The 27,240-nt window shown below is 39.4% G+C and overlaps 1 protein-coding gene across 2 annotated transcripts in view; it reads right to left on the bottom strand.

Moving 5' to 3' along the window:
* elmo1 (engulfment and cell motility 1 (ced-12 homolog, C. elegans)) overlaps positions 1-27,240 on the bottom strand; it is a 117,199-nt gene that overhangs the window by 36,922 nt on the left and 53,037 nt on the right. For both annotated transcript variants that reach the window (XM_034705015.1, XM_034705016.1), the window contains exons 7-15: positions 26,403-26,438; positions 24,694-24,793; positions 23,917-24,065; positions 23,669-23,747; positions 22,230-22,280; positions 21,606-21,728; positions 19,504-19,632; positions 16,560-16,664; positions 15,073-15,181 (exon numbers count right to left, since the gene is read on the bottom strand). In XM_034705015.1, coding sequence (XP_034560906.1) covers positions 15,073-15,181; positions 16,560-16,664; positions 19,504-19,632; positions 21,606-21,728; positions 22,230-22,280; positions 23,669-23,747; positions 23,917-24,065; positions 24,694-24,793; positions 26,403-26,438 — 881 coding nt within the window. The remainder of the gene's footprint in view (positions 1-15,072; positions 15,182-16,559; positions 16,665-19,503; positions 19,633-21,605; positions 21,729-22,229; positions 22,281-23,668; positions 23,748-23,916; positions 24,066-24,693; positions 24,794-26,402; positions 26,439-27,240) is intronic.

The following is a 27,240-nucleotide window of genomic DNA, read 5'->3' as shown; positions in this document are numbered from 1 at the left end:
AGCAGACCTTCAACAAAACTGAAGCCTTGATGATGATGAAACAGAACGTCTGCCATGCAGTGATTCAGCAACTGATTGGGATGAGAGCTTGGACTGAAGATCTGAATTGAAGAAAAACACCAAGCTTCTTGGTTGCTCTCGCCCTAGATCTTCAGGCTGCTCGCAACTTTAATCTGAAGCTGTGTGTGTGAAAGAGTTTTCATATTAAGGGCTTTGAACAAACTAGGCTACCTAACAGCAATATACTGTATCTCAACAAGAGGTCAAATGAGTGAAGCTATGTTAAATATTCTTTATTACCTGGCTCTATTAAATACTTGATTTTGATTGGTTAAAACCCTTAATAACTGTAATTATTTCTCAAAATTCAACTTGTCTTTCTCTTTGACGGATTGCTACTGAACTAATCCCATTCAGGGACAAATAAACAAATAATTAAAGGAATCAAAGATTGAAATCTAATGCCTCAGTTTCATGATTTAAGATTATGGAAAAGCTCTTTCGTAGTTTGAGTGATAGAGAGGGCATCATAGCATGCTAGTTACCTCCTAACTAGTTAAGTAGCTGTTTCTCAATTTGCTTTAAACTGTCCTTCTTGGTGTGAAAATGTATAGATAATATAAAACTATCATGTCATGAGTATTAGTACTTTTAAACCTCAGAGATCTGAACTATTTAACTGGTTGAAACAGGTTATGTAAACTCTTATTTCTTCCCTTCTTCTGCTGAGAAACAGCCTTCTATCCCACAGGCAGCTAACACGGTCATGGTGATGGGGTGGGCGACTGGACACATTAAGAGCCCGAGGAGTCTGACACTTTTCGATGCATGAGTCACACAGCCAGGGACACACAGCTAGCTGGACGTCATGCCAGGAAACAGTAGGGTAGATGTGAACTCTCAATTTTAAGTCACAATTTATAAATCTTTTCGGTCGAGCATATGGGTCCTCAGCAGACTATTCAGATGGATGGAAATAGGTAGTAATGAGTTTTCTTTGTCCTGTATGCTCTACATCCATCTGTACAGCCAGATGTTCAGTTTCTGAACCACCCATAAAGCGGGTAACAGGACACTATGATGACCACTTTAGGTTAGACTGGAACATATGCCCACATGGTTCAGAAAAACACCATGCTTTATAGTTATGGAGTATTATTCTGTGACCATATGTCACTACCAAATAATGACAAATAGATAGTTTAGTGGTGCAACTGGTGACTATTGTTTTATCAATGTTTGCAAGAATTTAAAACTTAGCTTAGAGTAAATATTTCTCTTTACTACAAAAATGCCTTTTAGATAAACTGTGTGACAAACACCAAACACTGCCATGTTTCAGTTTCAAATCAAACAAAGAAACTAACAAACTGTTATCATTTCATAACTTCCTGATTGATCAGAAAACCAGAGGATGAACGAGATTATACTCTGGAGGGTATTTTAGAGCTCCAGTGTGAACTTTTCTGTTTGTGTTGATTTGGGCAACCTCTGTGAACCAAACTGGATGCTTATTTCATTGCTATTTCTTTGGCTGTGGATAAAGTAATACCCTTTATCTTGTTGCTGATCTTTTCCTGTACAAAGTACTTTCTGACAAAAAATGTCATTCTTCTTCTCCCTTGTAGTGGTCACAACTTCAAGAATTACAATCATAGACTGTACAAAAACAGGGCGTAGTATCCATGACGTCACCCATCTGTTCTTGAAGAGCTGTTTTAAAGCCGATTGTCAGTGGGTGCCAAATTGAAAATGCTGAACACAACCTAACTTTGTCCGAGCTAGTGTGAGGTAAAGAGACAGGCCTATAGCCTTTTCGCTAACAACTACAGGATGCCCGTCTGTCAATCAAGTCAGCCATGTCCTTATTTGGGCAGACTCGTAAGTTTCGACCAAAAAGAGTTATAAATTGTGACTTAAAATTGAGAGAGTTCACATCTACCCTACTGTTTCCTGGCATGACGTCCAGCTAGCTGTGTGTCCCTGGCTGTGTGACTCATGTTAATAATATCTTTGAAAATACATACAAACATACAACCTTTCTGTATTGTTGCTAATGGTCTTATTTGTTTTTTAAGGTAATCTTTTTCAGAGTCACAATTGTCAATTTCAGTCTGTTTTTACAACCAGCTTAAAACTCCTCACATGAACTTTGAGCATTACCATCATTTATCAAAATCACAAAATTTCACTATTTGTCTGAACAGCAAGTAAGCAGCATTAGTCACCACTGCTTTTCTGGAACCAAGCCTCTCTGAACAAACTACTCAAAGATTAGTTAAGCAAGTTAACACATTGTCCATTGGTTAACTCACTGTTAGCCTTCTTTACAATACTTCAAAAACTGCTGGTCTAACAAGAAATGTTCAAGAGTGTCAGCATTAACATTAGATTAAAGTAAGTTAAACTGCCTGCCATTTAGCAATTTTGGATTAAGTATCTTATGTCTTGTGTTTAGAATTACAACTGGCAAGGCTGATGTTTATCCTGTGATTACAGTCTGACTGACACAAATAAACACACATCATGAACTGAGAGGAGTTTCTAGCCAATGGCTGCAGACTAAATTAGACGCACCGCCTCAGCAGTGTTCCACAACATTGCTCAACATCATTCTGACGAAAAGACACAACTCAGAGGCTGCACAGAGTTCTTTTCTCCTCCCAGTTTCTCTCCATCCGTTTATCTCCTGAGATTTGTGCGACTGGGCTGAGGTCAAGGGGTCACTGTCATCTCCCTGCAGTGAATGTGTGGTGCTGTTTATGGGTGTGTGTGTGTGTGTGTGTATTCAAGTATTCAAGCATGACTCAGTGTAGGCCAGCTGTCGCCTGTCACGCTCTTATCAGAGTCCATTCAACGTGAGGACCCAAGGGCAGTATATGACGTCAAAAAACAGCTAATTACGAAACTGGATAAATACTGCTGAATAAGAGAGGTGACTAAATGCACATGTGTGTGTGTGTTTACTAACGGACAGAAGAAGAGATACAGAAAAAGCGATGAGGGCTGAATGCCATAGTGACATCTTCCAGGGTCCAGCGTGTATTCATTTCTGTGTGCGAGTGTGTGTGTCCGTGAGTGTGCACAAAGTTAAGCGAAATGACCCCCAGAGTCACCTTGCAGCTTCACCACACGATGAATATACAGCGAAAAAAGTGTCATCCTCACTCTAATTACAATACCAGCATGCCCTCATGTCCAACTGTGACAAGGGGAGTGTCTCTGTGTGTGTGTGTGTGTGTGTGTGTGTGTGTGTGTGTGTGTGTGTGTGTGTGTGTGTGCGTGTGTGTGTGCGTGTGCGTGTGTGTCTGTGTGCATGTGCGTGTGTGTGTGTGTGTGTGTGTGTGTGTGTGTGTGTGTGTGTGTGTGTGTGAGACCAGAGAGCACTGTCAGCACCATCTTTCCGGTCCAGACACAGATTGCGTGTGTGCAGGATGCAAAGACAGCAGGTACACAGACATGCAAACCACGGCTGGCTGGATGACTTAGCAGGCTGACTGAGGACTTCTCATGCTCCAGCAAACAGCACAGCATCAATACTTGTGTCAGCTGTAATGGTAAAGTTATTTCCTGCACTTAAGTTAGTTTATATTATGTGTTCTTAATATCTATATGGTTAACTGTTTCCATATTCAAGTCAACAAAAGCTTTATTTTGTCGGTTTTCTGCAGCATCTTTTAAACTGTGGCGAAAAGTTGCTGACTCTTCCTCAGTGGTTTTGTTTACATTTACCTTGAGCATAGTCATTCTAACTTTTGATTGGTCAATGACATGTGATGAGTAACAAGGAAGAATATGGTGCTGTTAAAAAGTTATATGTCTCCATGCTGCTGTTTCTTAATTTAAAAGTGATCAGCAAAGCACACATCAAACCCTGATGTTACACTCACCTTAATCCTCTGTTGCATAAAGCTTACATAACCATGGTTTCTGAAGGCTATCAAGTCTGTTTACTACATTCGCTAAGTACTCCAGGTGAGAAACACTTTCACTTCTTTTAAACTTTTTGCCATTTTGCCCTTTATTTGATGGGACAGCTGTAGAGAACTAAGCATTAAGTGACTACTGCACTCTCAGCCTACAGCCTCAGGTTATCCGATCTTCAGGTCCTGACAGAGCTAATGCTTCATAACTCACTCAACAGTCAGCTCGGCATCCTGAAACCACCACCCTCCCTAAGAGCTCTCACCACCCATCATACCATCATACCCACATGAGAGGTGAGAGAAAAGAGAGAGAGAGAGAGAGAGAGAGAGAGAGAGAGAGAGAGAGAGAGAGAGAGAGAGAGAGAGAGAGAGAGAGAGAGAGAGAGAGAGAGAGAGAGAGAGAGAGAGGTGTTCAAAGAGGTGTTAGGGAGAGGACAGGGAGGGCAGAGCTCGGGCATGATGTCTGACCTTTCTGCAACCTATCTGTATGTGTCAGCTAATTAGCTCACAACCCTGAGAGTGATGATCATTTTATGAAAAAGACTACAAAATGAGGTCACTGATTCAAGTTAAAATGTTAAAAATAACATAGTACTCAGTCCCAGTGTTGAGTTTGTTTTCATTCAATTTTAGTGTCCCACGGCACTTAATACCAGTGAGGAAGTGAGGCGTATAAAGAATCTTTATCTTGTGGATGAAAACAGGGAAAAGTCAAAGCCTCTTTCTTCTCTGTGGTTTCTCATTATGTAACAAAGCCACTTCAGTGCCCTGTCCCCAACAATGGTCAAGATGCATTAGAGGACAGAGAGAAAGCGAGGTAGAGCAGAACAGCAGGTGGAGAGAGGAGAAAATGAAACCGGGGGAGTCATAAAGCGCTGTGGACTGACAAACATACCTGACAGATGCAGCAGCACATCTGCTTCCACACACACTCACAATTTCTCTAATACAATAAGACCCCAGAACAGCACCAAGCACAGAGCTGTGTTTTTCCATCAAGACAGAGCTGCCCGGGTTGTATTTACTTAATATGAAAAAACACAACTCATATTTCACATCTCACTACATCAGATATGAGGCCGACAGTACAGATTAAGACGCACCTCATGCCAGATTCTCCTGAAGGAAAATCTTAAATCAGACGGGTGAGTCATGCTCTCTCTCTCACACACACACGCACACGCACACGCACACGCACACGCACACGCACACACACAAATACATACACTGTCTGGCTTTCAACAAATTCAGACACAGAGAAAAACAACACAGCTTTTCCCGCTAACATGCATGAACACTTACCAACACATGAAAGTACATTAACAGCCCATGGATGCAAAAGGGGATAATAGTACCCCAGTCAGTGTGTGTGATATAGAGAATAGATAAATACACATCTACATTTGTGATATGCTTAAATTAAATAAGGCTTCATGATTGATTTAAACACTGAGATGATAATAGTGTAACAGTAGGAGGTATAAAAGTGTCTCTCCTCTTTGGAAAAGATTGATGAAATGTGAGAGGTTGTATAAAATATTGAGGGTCTGGTCTCTGCTTCTGTCTGCTTCAATCCAAAAGAATTAGCTTCAAAGGTTGTTTAGCCAAAAGTGCAAATGGCCATACAAATTTTATGAAACCGTTGAAATTCAACCATAGACAAAAGTGAAAGTTGGACTCATTGTGCATTTGCATTCTGATATCATGTTTCTCTTGGGTTCCTCATTTCAATTTTATTAGCTTCTAACTGTATCCATATTTTTCTTCAGAATCCTTTCTTCCAAGTAAGTTGTCATCTTATGTTGCAAGATGCTCTTTGTATATGTTTTTATACATTAGAAATGTTGACCAAAAACTTGATTTACATCAAATAGTTCCAAAAAACATAGAAAAATAACTATTTTCCTTATTCCTAGATTCCAGCTTTTTTTCTAACCAGCTTTAGCAAGGACCTTAATCATCTACATGGGATGTATCTACACTGCAAGTGTGTGCAAACATCTGATGGAAGGTTTGTTTTTCACGTCTTCATCCGAGTTTAGCTTTGAAAAAGTCTGCAGGTTGGGGCCTTTTTTTGGAAAACTGCTTCATTTTTTTCAGAGCACACTGGATATGTTCTGCTCCAAGCAAGGGGGTAGATGTTTTTGAGATTTTGATGACAGATTACACCCAAATATCTTCTCTGAGAAAGCACACAAGTTAAATTACCATGGCAGCACTGTCACAGGCAGGGTTGCATTTCATGCACCGCACCACTTGAGCCCAAAAGGTCTAATGAGAGCTGACAAGCGAAAGGAAAATGTCTTACAAACTCCAGAGTTGCTTAAAACTCCAGATTCTCAAGTACCAATCTGTCAAGCTTGTTGTTATTTGTTGACACTAATTTAAAAACCCTCTGCCAGCATCTGCCTGAGGCTACGAGGTGGAAAGTCCTGAAGAACGTTTCCCCTTTAACTCAAGACTGCAAGTGACAAGTGTGTGAAGTGGTTGCTGACTGCCCAATAAGATCCTTGTGTCAGGACCTGAGGGATACTTGGGATTCTATGTGTGGCCTTTTCTCCTCTCACCATCCTCCACTTCGTTCATGATTCATTGAGAGAGAGACCTGTGGGGGGGGATTAGCGGCTAAAACCTTCAGACTTAACAAGCTATTTCTAATGGGACCACTTTCTAAGCTAATGTTCAGCCAACACTAATGTTAGCATACTAATGTTTAGTCTGGAATATAAGAAATTCTTATTCCACTGATACTTCATTAAAAGAAAGCAGCTGTTTGAGAGGAACCATCTGAAAATGATCAAAGAGAAGCTCACAGAAAAGAGATTTAAAAAACAAACACAAATATAAATATAACACAAAGATTTATTAAGGAAGCTCTTGAGATCCATAATTTGGTCCTTATTACACCCTGAGCCACAGCTGAAGCATCATATTAATTACTGGATAGCGTAACCACTTGTCAGCATGTGAGAAAGAAGTAGCTCCTAGTGGGTGAGAAATATAATTAATCCAATTGAAGTGATCATCAAAGTACATTCAGTTTGAGACACTGACCCTCCACAGGCTTGAAAGGTGGATGCATTTAGATTTAGAGGTGTTGTGCAGGACTACAGCTGCATGTCTCTGAATTATGATTTGTTTAAAGGTTTTCAAATGTCTGAAAATGTCAGTATTTGGCTGAATTGAATCTGTCTGAATTTACTGCTTTCAAATTTGGGTTTTCATTCACAGACTTGTTAACCCTCAGATTAAGTCATTCATTTTTTAACTACATATTCCATGAAGACTATCTTTGCTGGAAACAAGCTACAGTATTAGAGCACCTCAGATAAACAACTAACCAAAGCAATGAAATGTTGATTTCTAGATTATAATGTTACACATCATTAAAAAGACACAAATTGGGCTATTACAAAAAAGATTACGGCAGTGTTTCTAAACTGTCTTAAAGACTTTTTTTTAAGCACAACGCAAGCACATGTAAACACAGCCCACAGTCCTGGAGCCTTGAATAAAACTTTCCTGGCTGCAGTTTACTGTCCAACTGCGATGCCTGACTGTACGCTGAGACATGACAGCATTATGATAATGACAGTGAGAGTGTGCAGTATGTGTGTGTGAAATGGTCATCTCATAGACGCACCATGGGCCAGTCCGTGTGTGTGTGATGTGGTGTGCATGGGTGAGTACGTTGTTTTTTTTTTTTCAGAGCACAATAAGCAATTTAGGAATTCTGTGAATGCTGCCAAGTTAATGAGTTTGAATGACTCTGAAATATCTGATTAGTTTGGACACACTGCATACACATACCCTTGAGCTACCAAAGCACGCAGACATTTACACCTGAGACATAAAGATGCACAGGTAATAGTAAGAGATACAACTAAACATTTACAAGAGATAAGTCACACAATTTAAAAGAAGAAGGTTGAGAGGTTTGAGATAAAGAGGAAAATGTCCCATATTTACAGGTGAAAACATACAGTGGTGGTTTGGCCTAGTGTTTAAAGGGCTCCCCCTATAGAGGGTATAGTCTAGGCTAGACTTTATACCCCTACTTTGTACTCCCAACATTTACAGCTGTCTTATCGACAAATATGCCCACCTCAAATTTGACAGATGTATGGCTGAAAATTAGGAAATTTCTTTCTCCTGCTGTTATCCTTCCTCCTGGATTAAATTTAGTTTTCATCTACAGTGGTATCAAAAATATTTGTTGTATTTGCCTTCGTCAAAAGTCACAAACACAAACAGAAAAGCAACAACAAGATGGTTGAAACAACCAAAATCTTTAGTTGATGTAGTTTTAATTGACACTACTGACATTGGATAATTTCATCAATGACGTCATTTTAAGTCATATTGGTTTAAAAGTGATGCTACAACGTCAGTTTGTATGTATCTGGGTAAAAGCATTATACATAGTCTGTACGTTAAGCTCAGTCGTAGCCTGGGTCACGGACTGAAAGTGCTTCATTCTTGGGTCGCAGACTGAAGGTGCTTCATTCTTCGCTGTAAACAGCTCACTTCGTTTTATGAGGCTCATAACTGAGCAACCAAAAATGAAGATAAAAGCCTTAATATTGTCCTTGAGGAGAGACACTACTTAAAAAAAATCAATATAGCTTAATAGAAAATCCATCCAGTTATTGCATATAATGTAGAGTGTTGGTGCACTCTGACGTAAAACAGAGCTGTCTGTGGTGTTGAACATGAACCTCTGAGCTGACCTTGACTGATTGCTCCCAGACACAGCTACAAATATGAAGACATCATGCAACTGTCAGTCTGAAGCCTGCTCAGACCTGTCCGTGTGTGTATGAGTGTGCGTACTGAACACATCTATTTTTTTTTCAGTTTAATGTGTGTGTCTGCTTGCATGTGTGTGTCCATGCATGATCCTGCGATGTCCTGCTACCCAAGCCCTCCATCTCTGCTAGAGATGCCACACTGTGAATCACCAAGCAGGGCCATTACTCACCACGCCGGGCCCTTTCTAAATAACTTCATAAATATTCTATGTGCCGGCTCAAACAAGAAAGTCGCCTCACAGAAACAGATGCCATTAAACTCAGTGTTCCAGCAGAAACATAGAGACACAATTAATCTTTTAGGATCTGACGCAGGGCGAGGGTAAATGCAAGAAACAGAAAGGTTCTGAATTAATGGAAGAAGGTGATGGAGAGGGGAAACTCAGAGAGAGAGTGACACCTGGATAGTGTCATGAATTATGTAAAATGTAGCAGCACTGGCAGGTGATTCAGCCAAACAAGTTCCCTTAACCCTTTTCCTCCACATCACATCTGCAGTAAAATAAAATAACTTGACAAAAATCATGAAATAAATGCCAAAACATTTCAAAAGTAAGAAAACACAACATGGAAAAGCAGAATGGTAGAAAATCTGTTAACCTGTAAGATCACATAAACACCTGTCACAGCACAATACTGTTCCTCTGTCATTTAGCTAAAATGGTTTGATGCTTTCGCTAGTGTAATGTTGCCATTTTCGTCAAGTTCATGAGATAGAAAAAGAGAAAAATCAGTGCATGAAAGCATTAGAAAGGAATACAAGTCTGAGAGAGACAGATGTTCTTTAGACCTGCCGAGAGAGGTATAAAAGCCTGGAAGAGGGAATAAAGAAAGAGGAAAAATTAAGCTAGAAAGAGAGCTTGAAGAAGCAAAGAAGGGGAAGAAAAAGCAACTTCAACAGCTACCGGCAAATCCTGCATCCGTCAGGGTTTCATCCCCGTGAGAAAACATGGAATAGAGTGCCTGGCCTCTGTCAGAGCCACACCAGCATTTCACACAGACGGGGAGAGCAAATGATCCACTAAGATGTCACTGCCGTCACCATTAATCCACTGTCTCTTTCTTCTACTTTCATCCATGAAGGTTTGTAGGGAGAAGTAAAATGGGAAAAAAATTTAAAAAGCTCAAATGAACTGTTTTCCTGCACCAGGGATTGAGACTACTTTTATAGAAACCTTTTCAGAAAGACAGCCATGACTTTTTAATGAAGATCTGCAGAGTGCATGTGTTCTTGTTGCTTTAATGAAGCTCTTGGCGTCCATGAGCTGCTTGCCTTCACAGTATTCGTGCTGCATTGTGAATCATTTAAAGGGTACAGCTACCTTGGCAGCCACAGAACTTAGCTTTAGCACAGTTTGCTTTTCCTGCAGCAATTAGCTTATTCAAGAAAATTAAGGATTTAAAGCTGTTAGGTTACAAAATGCTAAAATTGATAAAGAGTCTACCCCCATGCTAATGGCTTCGTATGGCAGTAAAGATATTACAGATAGATACCACAACCAGATTGTGTGATGTGTCTTTCCTGCAGCCATACTGGAGCTACGGCTCAGATGGTTATGGCACTCTATGAAGGATGACAGAGCCAGATTGTCCTGTTCTACAAATTTTTAATGGAAGAAACCAAGAGACTGTTAATGACATTATTTTATATCAGACTAGCTACATAAATTAGTGGACAAAACAACAGCTGTCCCAGGGGAAACCATAACTTTTATAGCTCCCCGAGGTGACTAGCTGCAATAAAGCTCTTAAAGCCTGCCTCCTCCATTATAGCAGATGGAACAAGGGTTAAACTTTGAAATTAAAACATGTGAATTATATTTTTCTTAAACATGCTGTCCGTCATTATAGTTAGTTCTCATCATGTTGATCCTTGTAAGAATACATTTTTCTGAGAAGTTCAGTTTTTAATTAGTTATATGCTTTAAAAAAAAGTTTGACTGACAACTTTTTTGACAAATGTTTGATCCTGCAGCATTTCTTTTTTTTTTTTACCAGATTAGCAAAGTAGAAGAAGAACAGCAAGAGAAAACATGATTTACGCTGACACAAGAGTAATATAAATTTCCATAACCGTAGGTTTCCACAGTAACTCAACAAAAGAAAATGTTCTGCTGTGGATTATACTAACCTGAGGAATGCTTCAGGAATTCATCAGTTAGCTCAATGTGTGTCATTCCCGCCGAGACCAGCCAGATTGCTTATGCTCATGCCTTGGCTCCAGCAGTGCAATATGTCAGTGCCCATCAAGGCGGTATTTTGGCTTCATATCTCACAATGGGGGGAGATGAAGGCACATTGTCTGTTTCATATACAGCCAATGAACACTGATGGGTAAGTTACTAATGCTAACTTAAGCTAACCTATATCAGGTACAAAGACAAACATATTTACAATGGTAATGTACATGAAAGTCTTGGAATGGAAATTCATCAACTAGTTATGTAGACCTTTGTGTTGCGCAGTATTTACCTGATCACATTTATATTAGCCAAAGCAGTGATTTGAGCTAAATGCTACACCCACTTTAGGAAAATGCTAACATGCTTATACTCTGATGCTGTATTCAACTGGTAAAATGGTTATCATAATGTTGTCTCTTAGCCTTTCACATTTGATAATTAGCACTTAACATAATGTACAGCGGATGATTATTTTAAGCTCTGGAGAGTGACTCCTATAAACTGGGAAGAGAGAGCGGGGTACCACCTGCAACATTTTTCCTCAGGGGTAGAATGAATCAGAAGGTCTAAAACCCAGCTCTTATTGAATATTTAGCACTGAATATTGAATGCTGTTGAATGTTGAACGAATTATTTGTTTGTGATTAGCTGTGGCTGTATTATCTTTTAAAAAAAATAAACCCCAAAAACCTGGCACTTCTTCTGACACGATATGGCAGAACCTGTGGCCAATCAGCTTGAAGCACTTTGTCGCACTTACTAAGGTTTTTCCCTCCAGTCTAATTTCTTGCTTGTGTTGTACGTCACTTTGGACAAAAGCATCTGCTAAATTGTATTGTAGAAAGAACTGCAGAGTGGAAATTAACGTAGGCTGACAACTTCTGGCTTCTGGCTTCCAGCTTCTGGCTTGGAGGACTATAGCCTCTGTACCTAAAGCCGGCTTAACTGCTGAGCCAAACTGGTGCCCGTCTCTTTACTGATTTTGTCTTTTAAAGGCTTAAGGCTTTTTAACAGTCAAATGTAAAACTCACTTTGCTGGGGAAAATGCAACTAAAAGGGTCTGACACCTACCCTATGGCAGCTTTTTCAGGCATTCAAAAGTATCTTTATAGACACAACGATTTTTATGTTGATGGTCTTGTTTACTTTAGTAGATCATTAAAAGGTATTAGAATTTACTTCAGTTTGTCTTATTACCAGCAGAGAACTGCTTACAGGAGCTTTAATAATGGGTTGTTTTGTCATAAAATAAAGAAGGAATTCAGATTTTGAACTGGTTTATACATGCTGAGGGAGACATAAAGGTCTGTCACTTATTTCATAGCAATTAATCAAACAAGAATGTTAAATGTAGATATTCAAACTTAAGGGAAAAAAAACTTAGATGTAAAAACTGACATTAATGATGGATGAGTTACATTTATCTGAACATACTGTCCTTCTGTCAAGTGTTGTGTCATCTAAGAGGCAAAGCTGATCCAAGCTTGAACCAAAGCAGTACTGTTAATGTAGTCACATTAAATATGTGTACCAGAAGTGATCAGAGTAAGTGGGTTTCATCCACTGTGGACGTCAAGCTATATTGACATATTTCATCCTGGATTCAACACCCATTGGATTGACCCCTAATCACTCTGAAAAGAAAACCAGGGTTCTTTATACATAGATGGGGGAGGGGAAAAGCAGCTTGAGATATCAGTGTAAGACTTTGAGTTATTGGTGAAATAATTCATCACAGTCTATAAACTTATTCTGACTCAAATACCACGCTATCAAAACTGATAAAACCTTTCAGACACAGACACACCCTCCAATATCCTCATTTGTGCCAGGTATTTCATTGCTTCCCTGCTGAAAGGTCAGCACAATGATTACAGTCGGTGCAGAGCTGAGACTCATTTCTCTTCCTGCTCTCCTCTGGGGAAAATGCATCTTCATTCCCCTACATTACACACATACACACACACACACTTACATAGGTTCTCTAATAACCGCTCATTACTCACAAAGCTCTTACGACACCTGTCTGGCCCATGTTACATCCATCCCCCTCATACATTCATTAGTGTGTGTTAATTGACATGGGCTAATGGGGTGTGGATGAAAATGCACTTAGCTATGTATACAGAGTTGCTTATGACAACTCTTAGACACACTGGTTCCTCCCTTAAGACACACATGAAGCTCTGCAGTGTGCGATTCTGTACAAATATTTACTGGAATTGTGACAAAGACAGATGAGGACATCATGATTTGGGACGCAGTGAATATAAATATATCAGAATGTTGTCGTTCCTCTCCTGTCCCTTGAGATTTCCTGCAGGGGATTTGTTTCATTTTATTGCCTTTGCGTTTAATTTTAACTGGAGACGACCTACTTTATATACGTGAATCCTGATATACTTCAACCAGGTGTATGTATTGTTATTATGGCAGAAGACAGCATCTCATACAAATAAGTTATTTATAATGTTGATTATAGATTCACCTTTTTAAATTCCTATCCAATCCTCATCTCTCTCTCACACACACATATATAAACACACATACATTCTGTTCACAGCATCATAAATATTAAATGCGGGTTCAGTCTGCTGGACTAACAGCCTCTGTAAAGAGGACAAAATTCAGCTGCTGGGAATAAAGCGGCTCAGAGCTCTGAGTCAAGGTCACTGTGAGGATGCAGCTAAAGGATTCAGTCTGGCAGATACATTTTAGCATTGTTATATATCACATCCTTCATCTTTAAAAAATATAAATCAAAAAAGCTATTTATTATGGAAAATGGGGAAAAAAGATGGGCAGAATTTGTCAAAACTCTGATTGCATATTTGGTTTCTTTTGAGCAAGTTGTGTGAGAATTCTCCAACTGCCTCATCCCCATTTATTTGAATAAGCACCATTCTCCAGAACAAAGTCTTTTCACAATGACGATGCTCTGCATTCATTCTGGGGATTTAGCTCTACTGCATAAGCCCATAACTTCATGTTTAGAAAACCCTCAGAGATATAACTGCTTCTCTATTTTTGGAGTCTGTTTGCTTAATCTGCATTTTGAAGAGAATGTTGTTGAAGTGGTATTTCTAAGAGAGACTAAAAGGGAAGCGATTTCAGTCTGCCACAGGAGGAGATCAAAAGGGCATGTGCAGCAGAGCACATTTGGATAAAAACGAATGAGGCACTTGGAGAAAAACATGGGCACATTGAGGAAGAATATCACAGGCAAAAGTTGATGCACAAAAACACATGGATTAAATGAGAAAGAATCTAACAGTTAAATGACCAAAAACTCAGTCTTAAGGTACTTTCCTGTGTAAGAATGCCTGTCTGGTAACTACATTTGTTTTTGCATTGTTAACCTTGCAGACAACATTGCTACTCTTAGAATATGATATCTGCATTGCCTTTGTCCACTGTGTGTTTAGAATTGGACTGGGAGAAAGGTGGGGAAACTTTGCATGAGAGCAGAGTCTAACATAGATAAGAGCATATTAAAAAAGGACAGGAATATTGCATTATGCTTAGAAAACTAAAGAAAAGTATTACTTCACCTTCTTATCTTGGACTGAAACCTAGCCTATTTCTTTTATCAGCAATGTTAAGGACGGATGATAGAGTTAGGATGAAATGTATCTGCATTTTCAAGGGCAGACACTTTTGTTTTATGGAAGAAAGTATTTTTCCAATAGAGTAAGAAACCCTGCAGAGCAGCAAGGTTCGAATCCTCCATGAAAAAGAAGCCGTGAGCAGAGGAAAAGGGCACATCAGTTTGAAACTGAGCTAAGAACGTAGCCTCCCTCCCTACAGGGAGCAGCAGGGGTCAGTCTGAAGCGGGGCTGAGACCAACTCGCCCATTAAAACAAGTACAGACAAATGAAAAGGGCACGTCAATTTAGAGTGGACACAGGCACAGCATCTCTTTCTGTGCACACTGTTACCTCCCAGAGGCAGGGTATTAGGCTGAAAGGAGCTCGATGGGGGTGAGGTGCATCACTAAACTAAATAATGAACTCCTGACAGCACAATTACTGAGCATAATGGCTGCTTTCATCTGAACACGAAGTGAACGTGTGTATTCGTCTTAATAAGTTTGTGTTTATTTATCTTGGTGCAGATAAAAATAGTGATGAAGATGTGTTTGTCCAGACTTACGAAGCTCGCCCACTTTCATAATCTCACAGAGCATCTTGGTTAGCTCGATGCTGCTGCGGCCGAATGGACACTCGTGCTTGTCTTCTCGACTGCTGTTCTCCAGGACGATCTAGAAGCACAGACAACAAACGTGAGGACCTTAAGATCTCTTGACTTGTACATTCAGGTCAACACATTCTTATAAAGGCACCAGTACGTCCAGTGAAGAACCCATATACTGCATCTACAGTATAGTCCTTGCCGAAGGGGTCACTAACTTGACTCCTGGTCACGATCCCTTGCTGCATGTCATCCCACACTCTCTCTGCTCCCCACATTTCCGGCCACTCCTATATAAAGCCTCAATATTCTTGCAATTTAGGTGATTATAAAGATTATAGGTCTGAATGAAGATGCAGATTAAAGCCTCTTTGTGTTGAGTATTTATGTAAAATTGCATTGTGCTTTTTTTCATCCCATTAATGTCACCAGGTGATTGTGACATGCATTGCTGGCTGCTACAAGATGTTTTCTACAGGAGTGCCAAAGACAGCAATGCTTTGATCAATGAGGTAAGGGCTTTAAAAACAATATTGTTGAGACCTTAGAAGAGGTATACAGTCTCCAAATGCACTGTAGTTGTGGGTAAACATAAAATATATTTGCCATGATGGCTACTCAAAGTGAATTTCATTTCACCATAAACACATCCATCAAAGGGGAGACTATTAGTGATAATTTGACCTCACCTGAACCTCTAAACTTTCTGCTCAGAGGCCAAAAAACCTAAATAAAATCTAGACAGAAAAAAAGTCACTCTAATTATGTGGATGGAGGAAGTGCGCCATAAATGAGGCCATCAAGGTTCCAATCATTTCAACTGCTGACAGTTTAATTTGGGAAATTGGAGGCTGTGTTTTCTAATTCCCCTCTGTTTGACTGATAAGGACTGAGTTTTCACCAATAAGACATCTCTTTTCACACTTTAAGACCAGAAACTAAGAGCGATACATATTAACAGTATGTCAGATACACTGGTGAAAATATGGTATATTTTTGAGTGAAATGATTGAAATGCTGCATAAGTTTGGTCATGACAAAAACACTAATTGTAATAATAAAAGAGTGCTGGATAACTGCCATTCATTGAATTAGGGAGAAGAAACTCAAACCCATTGACCACTGAACCTGCTAAACATCATTCTATAAAGCACAGTTACTACAGTGATGAAAAGGCTTATGACACCGCTGCTCAGGGACTGACACCAAAAGGAATTGAATTTTGCAATTTCTCTGGGGAGAAAATTCCCGAAAGGTTGTAAGAGAAAGAACATTTTGGGTAGAGCAAGAAACTACAAATAACTAAATGAGCTGCAAGAAATAATATTTGATACTGTAAGTAGGAAGAGAACGTGACCATGAGAAGAATAACCCTGTAAAAATCAGCAAGCAGTGTGCATTTCTGTGTGCACTGGTGTGTCTCCATGTAGGTGTGTGTGCATCCTCACCCTGATGTAGGCGTCCTGGTGGTGCCTGGCAAAATACAACATGTTATCCAGAGCCAGCATGCCTGGAGGGATCTGAGTGAAATCCACAGCTGGATTCACATGATTCTGGGAGAGAGGGAGAGAGGGGGTGGGGGTAAGTGAGACATATCCTTCAAAAACACACAAAACCAAATCTCTCTTTATATATTACTTGTTCAAGTACCATGACAAATGTTCTTTTAAATAAGCTTCTTCGTACTTCATCAAACACTGACATGTTGCTGAAATATTCCTGCACATGTTTCTCTGTAGTAAGGCTACTTTAAAGTTGCAAATACCCAACATTTAAATAAAAAAAGCTCAAACTTGCAAAACAAGCCTACTTCCTTAGCCTCAGTACCACCCCCTCCCATGCCCTCTAAATATTACATGAGATATGCTGATTAAAGCTGCGCGGCTGTCACAGTTTATCACACTTAATTCCCACCAGATATTTTAGAGAATTCACTCGATTAAATCCACAGATACACATGCAAACACATCAATCTGATGCTCATCTTGAGTATAAACGAATGAGACAGGATGTTAAAGTGGAGAGCGGCAGGAAGAGGAGAGAGGGAAACAGAGGATGAAAGTGGAATAGAGGACACTGAGGTCTAGCTTGTCAGTTTTGTAATTCTGCCTAACGGGAAGCAGACTTATAGGCTTAAAACAGAAACAGGCACCCAGGCACATACACATTTAAAAAAAACACCCTCATTTGAAGAGTGAAAAATATTCCTGCATGTGCAAAAAAATCCCTTCTGTAAGACTCTGAAGGTATTAGACAGGGAACAAATTATTTAAGCTGAGATAATGTCCATCTAGAGAATTATGGTGTCTGTGTGTCTGCAAGCGGTCTGGTGTGGAAAGTAGACTGAGGATTTTAAGGTGGGTTTTCTCCACATTAGCAGAGACAAGGCAGCACAATTGTCCTTATCAGTACAGAGCACACCGCAGAGGGAATGTGGACGAGAAGATCCCTAAAAAAACTCTGAGCTTATACTAAGACACAGAGGGGTTGGTTCAAGTTCTCCTGCTATAGTTGGACTGTTTCTAAAACACAAAGAAGCACACTCATATATACAGTGTATTCAAGAATGCATGCAGGTAGGGAAATGAAAGAATGAGGAAATAAGTTGTGAAAATGTATTTTTAGGAGAGTGTGAGAGAGAGGTGATTAAGAAGCCTGGAGGAGGAAATGCAGTATAATTGGATGTATGAGAGGGAACCAGGGTTGATATCCATACAAACAAAGATAACTCCAAAACAAATGCATTTTCATATGTTCTAACAGTTGCATCATCATCATATACTTTTTTCAAATTTAAAGGGACAGTCCTGATTTTTTGACGAGGGATTGTTTGAGATTCTTGTCACTGATGAGTTAATTTCTCAAAAGAAAATAAGTTTAGCAGAAGTCAAAACAATTATTAAATTCTGATGATGACCCAGTAGATTTTGAATTTTTCAATAGAGATGAGTCATGATTCTCCAATATTCTAATATCTGTTAAATAAATAAAAACCCTGAATAGTTCATGTGACTATTATCTCATTCTAAAAGTATATCTATTCAAAGTTTTTTTCCAGTGCCTAGTTGTGTAACTGCCAGACAGTGGCTGTAGCACATCTGAAAGCTGTTTCCTAACCACCATTAATTAACAACAGAAAAAAAGCAGGTGTGGAGCTGGGAGATTCAGAACTGGGGAAAATTGCAGAGACTTCTGCAGCCATCAAAGATTTCTGCATGTAACTAGTGTATCTACAGCCACTATTCATGGTCAGGGGTCTCTTTGCCCTTATGTCTGCATGTGCTCACAGTGGGGATGAGACTATTTGAATAATCATCAAATACCAGTGGTTGCTTGAAATGCCTCTTTTCTAGTTCATTTCTGGTAAATGATGGGTTTAACAATGTTTTACATACCCTTGGTGTCCTGTTGGTGTATCCATGTATTTCATTGTCTTTTAAACATCTGCCTATGTGCTTATGCTTTCTAGCTGCAAAAGAATAAATCCCCTCGAAGACATAGTTGAAGTTTCCTTCATTAGATTGTAATTACCTATTTGGAGAGTCAGCAGGAGTATAGACATAGAAGTTAAGCTATGCACCCCTGTGGACTGGGGTTGGAGCAAAACATACTTTAGCTTCTTAAAACAGGGCTGCCAGAAGAAATCAATATCAGTTCAAGAGTACACTATATTTTGACTTTCACTGCTTCACCTTATCATCAGACAGCCCTCCCCTTAGGCACCAAATGTTTAACTGTATAACCTTGAAACTCGACATGACCTGAGTTTTAATAAGTTTCCCATATAACCCCACTAAAACTCTGAACCATCCAGTTAACAATCAGGGCAGAGACTAATTCTTGGCATACCTATCACTAAAGTTTGACCTGGTAACAGTCAAAAAAATCAATACAAACTTGGCTTACAATTAACTTTGAGCTGTTCTCTCACACTAATCACACTTTGGGTTTAATTTGTGACTCTTTGGAAGCGCCCTGACCCACATTTTAAGAAATTAAACACCAATGTATGTTAAGTAGCAAAAATCCACTCCATTTTCAGCAGTTCGAACATTAAAGTGTTGTTTATGCACAGATGTGATGGATAATCCCATAAGGTCATCCATACGATTATATATAAAACATTTTATGGCTAAAAACAATTTTACAAGGTAGAGGAACTTCAAACAGAAAAGGATGACTGTTAAAAGCAAATTTTTTTCGGTGCATACCTAAGCAGAGATAAATCACTTTTCATATCAGTAATATAATGTGAGGGAAAATCATATCCAATAAACAGCCCTGGGGCCTTTTATTCACTGTCTCTCCCTCTCTCCCTCGTTTACACAAACACACCCACACAATAAGGACTGAAGTCTGAGAGTATTTCAGTCATACACACAGCCAACTTACAATGAATCCAAGCTTTTTGTAGTCGCGGGTGTACATGGACTTTCGTTTCTCGATGCTGCCGCTGTTGTTGGGCTCCGATTCCACATCGAAGGCTATTCTCCGCAGCTCAAAGATGATGTCCCTCTGAGCCTGCACACACAGAGAGGAATATATTAAAATGCTGCTCATAAATCCATCTGCCTTTTCGTCCAATCGCCCTTTTGTAATTTAGAAATGTTTTGCTATCCGGGGGGTCTTGCAGTGCAATCTGACCATTTCTGTCCTGTTTTTATCTCTGTGAAAACTAGATAAATGTTTTTTAAAATCTGGAAGGATCAGGCCCAAAATGCCCATAAGCTGCTGAATAAAAGATTCACGTTTTTTTTTCTCTCAGCAGCTACACCATGGTTGTATATGATGTTGAAGGATTCCATTACGGCATGTGCCTCCATTTTTCCAGAAGAGGTTTTTTAAGTGACTACTCTCCACACACTTGCAACATCTGAGGATGTGTAGTGTAAGCAAAAGTTGAATGGGCATGATCTGATTTCTTCCTATTGCATCTTGAAAAAGTTTCCTGTTAAATGATAAGTCTGGTGGTGTTCTGTATTACCAACGCCATAGAGCTCAAAACCTGTTGCACTGGGTTACATGCTTATTTATTATGATAAACAGGACCCCTGATTATTGTCTTTTTGCATGCAATGCCAAACAAACAGTGCTTCTGCCAGAAACACTCAAAAAAGTATAATTCCCCAAAAATAGACCCCAACAATGAAACTATTCCTTTATATGAGTTTGATGTTTGCTACAAACTATGATGCTGTCTGTTTCAGAAAATAAAAGATTCCCAAATTAAGCTGAACATTTGTCATATTTGTATAGGAATAAGACCCTTGAGTAGGAAAAATGCATGTTTTGACAAGAGCATCTGAAATGCCAGGGAAGTTTAGAGGAACTGCATGTAAGACAAATTTGGAACTTATTAAATCTAACAAATATACAGTTTTTCCATTTAGCTGTGATATACCATGTCACTTCATTTTGTAAAGTGGTATATTACAGTTGCCAATTCTGTCCATCAAGGTGGTTTTCAATGTACATCAATGTAAAATCCTATACAACATCACTGTTTACAAATTCAGCCTAAAGTATGAAGTTGTACTCTCAAAGGGTTTTGTTTAGTTTGGGTAAGATTATCTTTTTTTAATGAAATGCCATCTTACCTCCCTCAAGTTACAAACAGAGTTACTATGTTAATGCATTAACACATGCGATTAAACTCGAGACCTTAATGAGTTCATTTAAAAACAAATTAATCAGATGACTTTCCCGCTTTAAATGCAAACAAACATGAAGCCTCATTTACCTAAGTTAGAGAATTACAAGATGATGTGGTGCAGACTTGGAGCACAGTAGTGAGACCGGCGCTTGTGTTGCTGAATGGTAGACAGTGAACAATCGGTCCATTATGGACTGCTGTGGTGACGTGATATAATACTGTGTTGCATCATGAATCATGAATGCATCATGAATCATGAATGCATCATGATGCTGTTCCTCTACTGTTCTATGGATTATCTGTGAAATGTAATAACTACGCAGCAGATTTGAGTCTCTTTTTAATGTAGAAACAGACAAAAGATACGTGTTTTTTTAACTTTAAGATTCCAGTTCTGAAACATCTGTCTCCTCAGTAAACTCAGGGGTCACTACTATAATGCGACAGGCTGCTATTAGTGTCCCCTGCATTTCAATGTGGCACATTTGACATATTTTATGATATTTCTAAGTACGAGTACTTCTTGCAGTTACTGATTTTGATTACTCACAGCCTTACATCTTATTGATAAAAATTCACTTAAAGAACTGCAGTTCAACTTTTGGGAACAGGATATATTTAAATATTATGATAACAAACTTAGCAAGACTATCCCTTACCACCTCAGTCTGAACACAGCTAATATGTGACAATCGTGTGTTTGTTCAACAGTGCTTTGAAGATGACATCCCCTCCTTTCTTTTTCTATGATCTACCCATTTGCCAATCTTTTATCCATCCATGGCTCTATTTGTCACCCAAAGACTCCTATCTTCATCAGTTACACTTCACAGTCCCCCACCTGGTCCTGGGGATCCATCTTGGTCATCATGCGGTCCTCCAGCAGGTTGAAGGTGAGCACCTGCAGCACATACAGCTGGTGGGCCATCTCATCATTGATGGGTGTGGGACTTCGGATCACGCTCTGCAAGGTGCAGAGGACAGAGGATAGAGAGAAGAGAGAGAGAGGGTAAGACAGAGAGTGAAGTGGAGAGAGACGTGTTAGATTTCCAATGAGAGGGTGAAGGAGAGAGATGACTCGGTTTTGGGGTTAAGAAAGATGAGACATGGATTTTCAGAGGAAGACGGTGCAGATAACAAAGAGGAATAAGAGGATTGGGGAGAAAATTATGAGGATTAGAGAGAATAAGTTTGATGATGAAACAGGGGAGGGAGAAATTTGATTGAATACAATGAGAGGGTGAAAAACAGAAAAGGGAGCACAGGTGTGAGAAAGTAAGTACAGTAGATAATAAGCAGCTTTGTGAGACAGAGGCAGAAGTGTCAGGTGTCATTTTTATATTTCTTATATCACTCTAGTGCAGAGGAATAAACCCCAAGCAGAGATACAAATAGAGAGAAGGAGACACAAAGACAAAGGGACTCACTGGAGAGGTGATGAAGAGAGGGGCATTGTTAGACTTACACTGAGGATGATGGAGCGCAGCTGTTTTTGGGCAAGAATATGGGCCATCTCCTATAGAGCAGGTAAGAAAAGGAGGGAGAAATAGACACAGAAAGAGTTTTGAGGAGAGAGAAACAGAAAGAAAGATAATGATGAGACACAACAATATACCAACAAAATAAATACATTTTCAGTGGTTTTCTATGTTTCATGAAAAATGAATGAGAAATAAAAAAAGAACATCCATGGCGCACTGCAAAGTCAGCAGCAACAGGCTGTGAAAAAATAGAAAGCCATCCCAAAAAGAATCTTAAAGAAGGGGATACTGGATGCACTTACTGATGTCTTCTACAGTGCAAACTACAAAAGTGTGCTAAATCAAGCGTGCACTTACTGTCAGGGGACAATTTAGGATGTCCACAATGTGCTCATCAAACTACCATATCGTGTGCAGTGAGGAGACAAAGTCAAAGACAGAGAGACAGAGAGGGTGAGTGAGTGGATGAGGAGAAAAAGAGTGTCTGTGAGGAGGTAAAAAAAATATCCGTCAGCAGTGCAGCTGGTGGGGGGAGAAAAAGGGGGAGGCAAGGGAGTTAGCAGAATGATGGGAGACTGGAGGGTCATAACAATAGCTTTTCTGATGGTTGAGTCTTAACCACACTCAGAAACACACATAGAAGTGCTATCTTGTGTCTGTAAGAGACACTATACAATTAGCCCCTTGGATGTTTTAAATGGAGTCATCTGGGTAGAATCGAATTTGTCTTTCTGGACAGGTGCTGTCCCACAGCGCCACATCTTAAAAAATGTCTATCCGCAGAAATGTAAAAGTCTGCATCTGAGCAAAGGAAGAAAAAGTTAACTAATCACCAAAATCAAAAAAGGGGAAACAATAAAGCTGCTCTAAACTGCTATCAATCAATCACATGAATCTGACTCAAGCAGACCTCTGAGCACAACAACATCTAAGAGTGCTTGGATCTGTATGCAGTGCTGTTGCTGTGTGGCTTCTTTCTGCATAGCGTGCCTTCAAACTTCGTATGCTGCATCCCAGAAAAGCTGTGGGTTAGCTTCATTCATTATTAATGTCACAGCACATCTCTGGACTCTACAGTGCTGATACAAGACATCATGTGACTGACTGCAGGGCAGAGCCTGACATAGGTGTGGGAGAGAGAGGGACAGAAAAATGAATACGCCACTTCTGTAAGGAGGATCAGAGAGATAGTTACAGAAGTGAGATATTGGGAGTTCTTTGAGCTTATATCAGTGTTTATTTATTAGATTTGACTCTTACGCTTTACCAGAGATGTATTTGAAAGAAAAGACAGAAAAATACATAACAAGTAGACCGTTACAAAAATGCTTTGAAAACACGTAAATATACCATGTAGAGAATCATGAAAATGATGCCCAGTACAACATGTGCCCTACTCGTGAAAGAGCTGTGTATGCCTTACCAGTCTCTTCTCCTCTGGAGCTTTAAGGAAGAGGGCATTTATGACAGCAATAGTGTAGGTCTGAATGTCTTGATCAGTTCTGAAATTGAAATAAATAAATAAATAGAACAATTAACAACTATATCAAATGTATTTGCAACAATCTGTTTTTAGTTTGTTTCTAACGCATCTATAAAGGTAAAAGAGACATTCAATGTTTTAAATCAACATAATTAGGGTTATTTCATTCAGTCTGCTGATCTGTTTACCCTTGAAGGTGTGGGGTGAGCTGTCCGATGGTGATCTCTTGCGCCACCTTGTGGTAAAGATCCTGACTGTTGAGCACCATGGACTCCAGGATGGCCAGAGAGCGCTGCAGCACGGCTGTGTCTGTGGCCTTGTGCACATAGCTTGCAATCTGCAGGGGGGAAGGAGCAAGAGAGGTGAGGAGATCACAAAAGACAGAGAAACTAAGATGTAAAGAAGGAAAGGTTCAAATAAAACAAAACCAGAAACCTGCCATCATCTTATCTCCAAGGTGTCATAAGAAATATCCTGAAAAAACTGAAATATAGAACTTAATTTACATCACATTTAATATATTTTTCTATTAGACTGAGACATCGTACCGTATCCTGGTCGATAGTGTCTTAAAACAGTACACATTTTTTCTACTGTCTGTTGCAGAATTTCATTATTATTATTATTATTTGATAATCCTATAATACAACTTTGCTTTCATTTGGGGCACTTTCTACACTGATATGTGATTATATATATTCTCTGGAGCAGTGTGCTATTAGCAAAGTGAGTTGTATAGACTATTCATTAAAATCTTTTGTATTGTATGATCTATGATCTTTAATACAAAGTCCTTGTTTGCTTTGTGACTTTATCACAAGAGAATACTCAACGTTCAACCTTGTTTTCATCACTCATAGAGATGAATTAAGACTTATGCAGCTTATTCATACTGTATAAAAGTGGTATAATAATGCTCCTCTGATATCCCCGCCCTTTGTTAAATGAGACTTTTCTTGGCTGACCTTCTTGATGAAAGCCACAGAGAAAGTGTCCCAGGAGACAATGCCGTGGTCCATCAGCTCCACGAAGGCCGTCAGAGTGAAGGACAGCAGGTCTCCAAAACTACATGACAACACACACACACACACCATAGAAAACCTCTCTTCAACAGATGGCTTGGACAAGTATATGTAGCTGCAAAGCCCTGGCTTGGCTTGGATCATAGCGAGGAATGAGCGGTCAGCAGAGACAGAGAGAGGGTTGGCGGGGAGAGGAGAGGGGACAGGAGAAAATAAGTTTAATGCTGCGGCCAGGCTTGCTGAAGAAGAGAGACAAGGACAGGGAGAAATGGGAAAAGAAGTTTGCAATGCAGCACACAGACGGGCCTCCGAGAAGCAGCAGGGGGCTGTCAGAGGGCCAGCCAGAGCCGGTCAGCAGTACAGAGAGGAGTTCAATCAGGATCAAAAAAGCTATGTAATAGAGTGAAGTCATGCAGTCACATATATCAGGAAAATAAAACTCTGCAGAGTCACAGGAGGCCGAAGCACGGAGGACAATTAACAGCTGTGAAATCCAAGCTGAATACTGCTGTGACCACTTAATGAGAAACCATATTGGAAATTTGATGTTTTAACCTGCACATCACACTTGTTCAAACTGGCTATTTTGAAAGCATTTTCTATCACAGCTTTCAGATGGCTTATGGATTTTGTAACACTGACCTCTACTGCTTCAGACTGCTACTACAACCAGTCTGCACCATCAGTGTTTTAACTGTTCCAGCTGCATTTTATCCACTAAATATTAGACAAAACATGTTTTTTCTTTCAGATCTAATATTTAAAACCTAGTTAAGATCTGCTGATGCATCTTCAGAATTCATAATACATTTTAAGTTCAAGAAGAATGTTCAAAGATAATGCAGAGGTGTTTGCAATCAAATCAGGAAATACAATCTAAATGATAAGTGGATAAGGATGTGGGTTTTGGGGACACAAAAATTCCTGAGACTGTTGTGCTTCTGATTTACACCGAGTATGAGGCACTACAGGAGCACGAACGTCCTGCCTTTAACTGGTAATTTGCGTTGTAAAAGGATGAGTGTTGATGCATGGTAGCTGTTTAGTTTACAATCAAATAGACTTAAAAAATATTTTGCAGGTGGAGCTGGGCATTAAGATGACTCACAGTTGTTACCTAAATACTGCTAGATGGATTTGAAGAAAACTGACATTAGAAGATAGATTAGTTAAGGTACATAGAGCAAAGAAAACCTCATTAATAGACAGATGGATGATGTTCTTGTAGTGAAGGAGGCCCATAAAGAAGAAGAGAAGGCAAGAAAATTACACCATGAAGAAAGTCAACAGACAATCGAAAGCCAAGATTTAATTTGGGTTTCTGACTGAAACTAAAAATAATTTGTAATAACTGAAAACAAATTTTAAAAATTTTAATTATCGTATTATGTATCTGATGGTTAATCTTGGCTCTCTTTCAGTATGTTGAAGAATTAGGAAATTATTTGAGTCTGTCACCCAAAACCACATGCAAAAGAATTCAAAGAGCAACCCTGATTTCAGAATAAAAGCTTGTAAGTGGCTGTGTTATACTAATTTTCCATAAAGCACTGGGGCCAGAGTCTTGATCATGCAGACTCAAAACAGCAGGTTAGGAAGAGCGCAGAGCCAATGAGGTAACCCAGCTAATGGGGAAAGGGGAGGGGGCTTACCAGGGCTTCATAATCTTCTGTAGTTTCTGATAGCGCCTGCAAAGATTTGAGAAACTTTGGTGTCAAAGGTGGAACACAAACAATGAAACGTTTCCGTTTTAGACGTCAAAGTGCAGGGAATGACTAACATCTTAATGTTGCCATTCCTGAATGCTTAAATGTTCCTGAAGAAAGAAGAGTGTTATATTCGTTACTTCATGAAAGTGGTATAAAAAGATGGACAAAAATATATGGATAAAAAGTGAAAAAAAGTTTGCAAGTAGATATAATAATGCACAGAAATTCAACAACACTTTCATATTTCATGAAAGATGAACAACAATCAATTCTGTTCACCTCAAAAGCCTTGAGTGATAGGTGCACTGGGATGAAATAATGTCACCTAAATACCACAAAGAGGAGAACACGCTCTTCTCTTCTGCCTCACATTTAATTTCAGCAGTGTTAAATGTAAACTGCTGACTGCACATCCTTATATAATGTAGCATTGAAGTTATATGCAAAACAATACAACATTGCACAATAAAAAGAATGTGTAACAAAGTGTGGTTTTTTTTGCTGTAGAGGAACCAAAATTCCTCCACACCTTGATTTAAAAATAACTAGAAGTAGAAGTAACACCTCCTCTTCATAGACAGCTTGAAGTTGTACTGCACATTCTGAAAACCCACTATATCTAAGCACATCACATGTAACTTGATTGATGTTCTCACCAGTAGAGGGCGATGTCTGCTTTTTAACTGCTGAAGCTCACGTGGGCAACAACAACAACAACATAAGCAGCAGCAGCCGGCCAACTGATTTCCACATGAATACAATACAGCGTCTCTGGCAGATG

This window comes from Notolabrus celidotus, chromosome 16, assembly GCF_009762535.1.
Source record: "Notolabrus celidotus isolate fNotCel1 chromosome 16, fNotCel1.pri, whole genome shotgun sequence".
Lineage (NCBI taxonomy): Eukaryota > Metazoa > Chordata > Actinopteri > Labriformes > Labridae > Notolabrus > Notolabrus celidotus.
The sequence above is the reverse complement of the archived record's forward strand: the minus strand, read 5'-3'. Positions and strand labels throughout refer to the sequence as shown.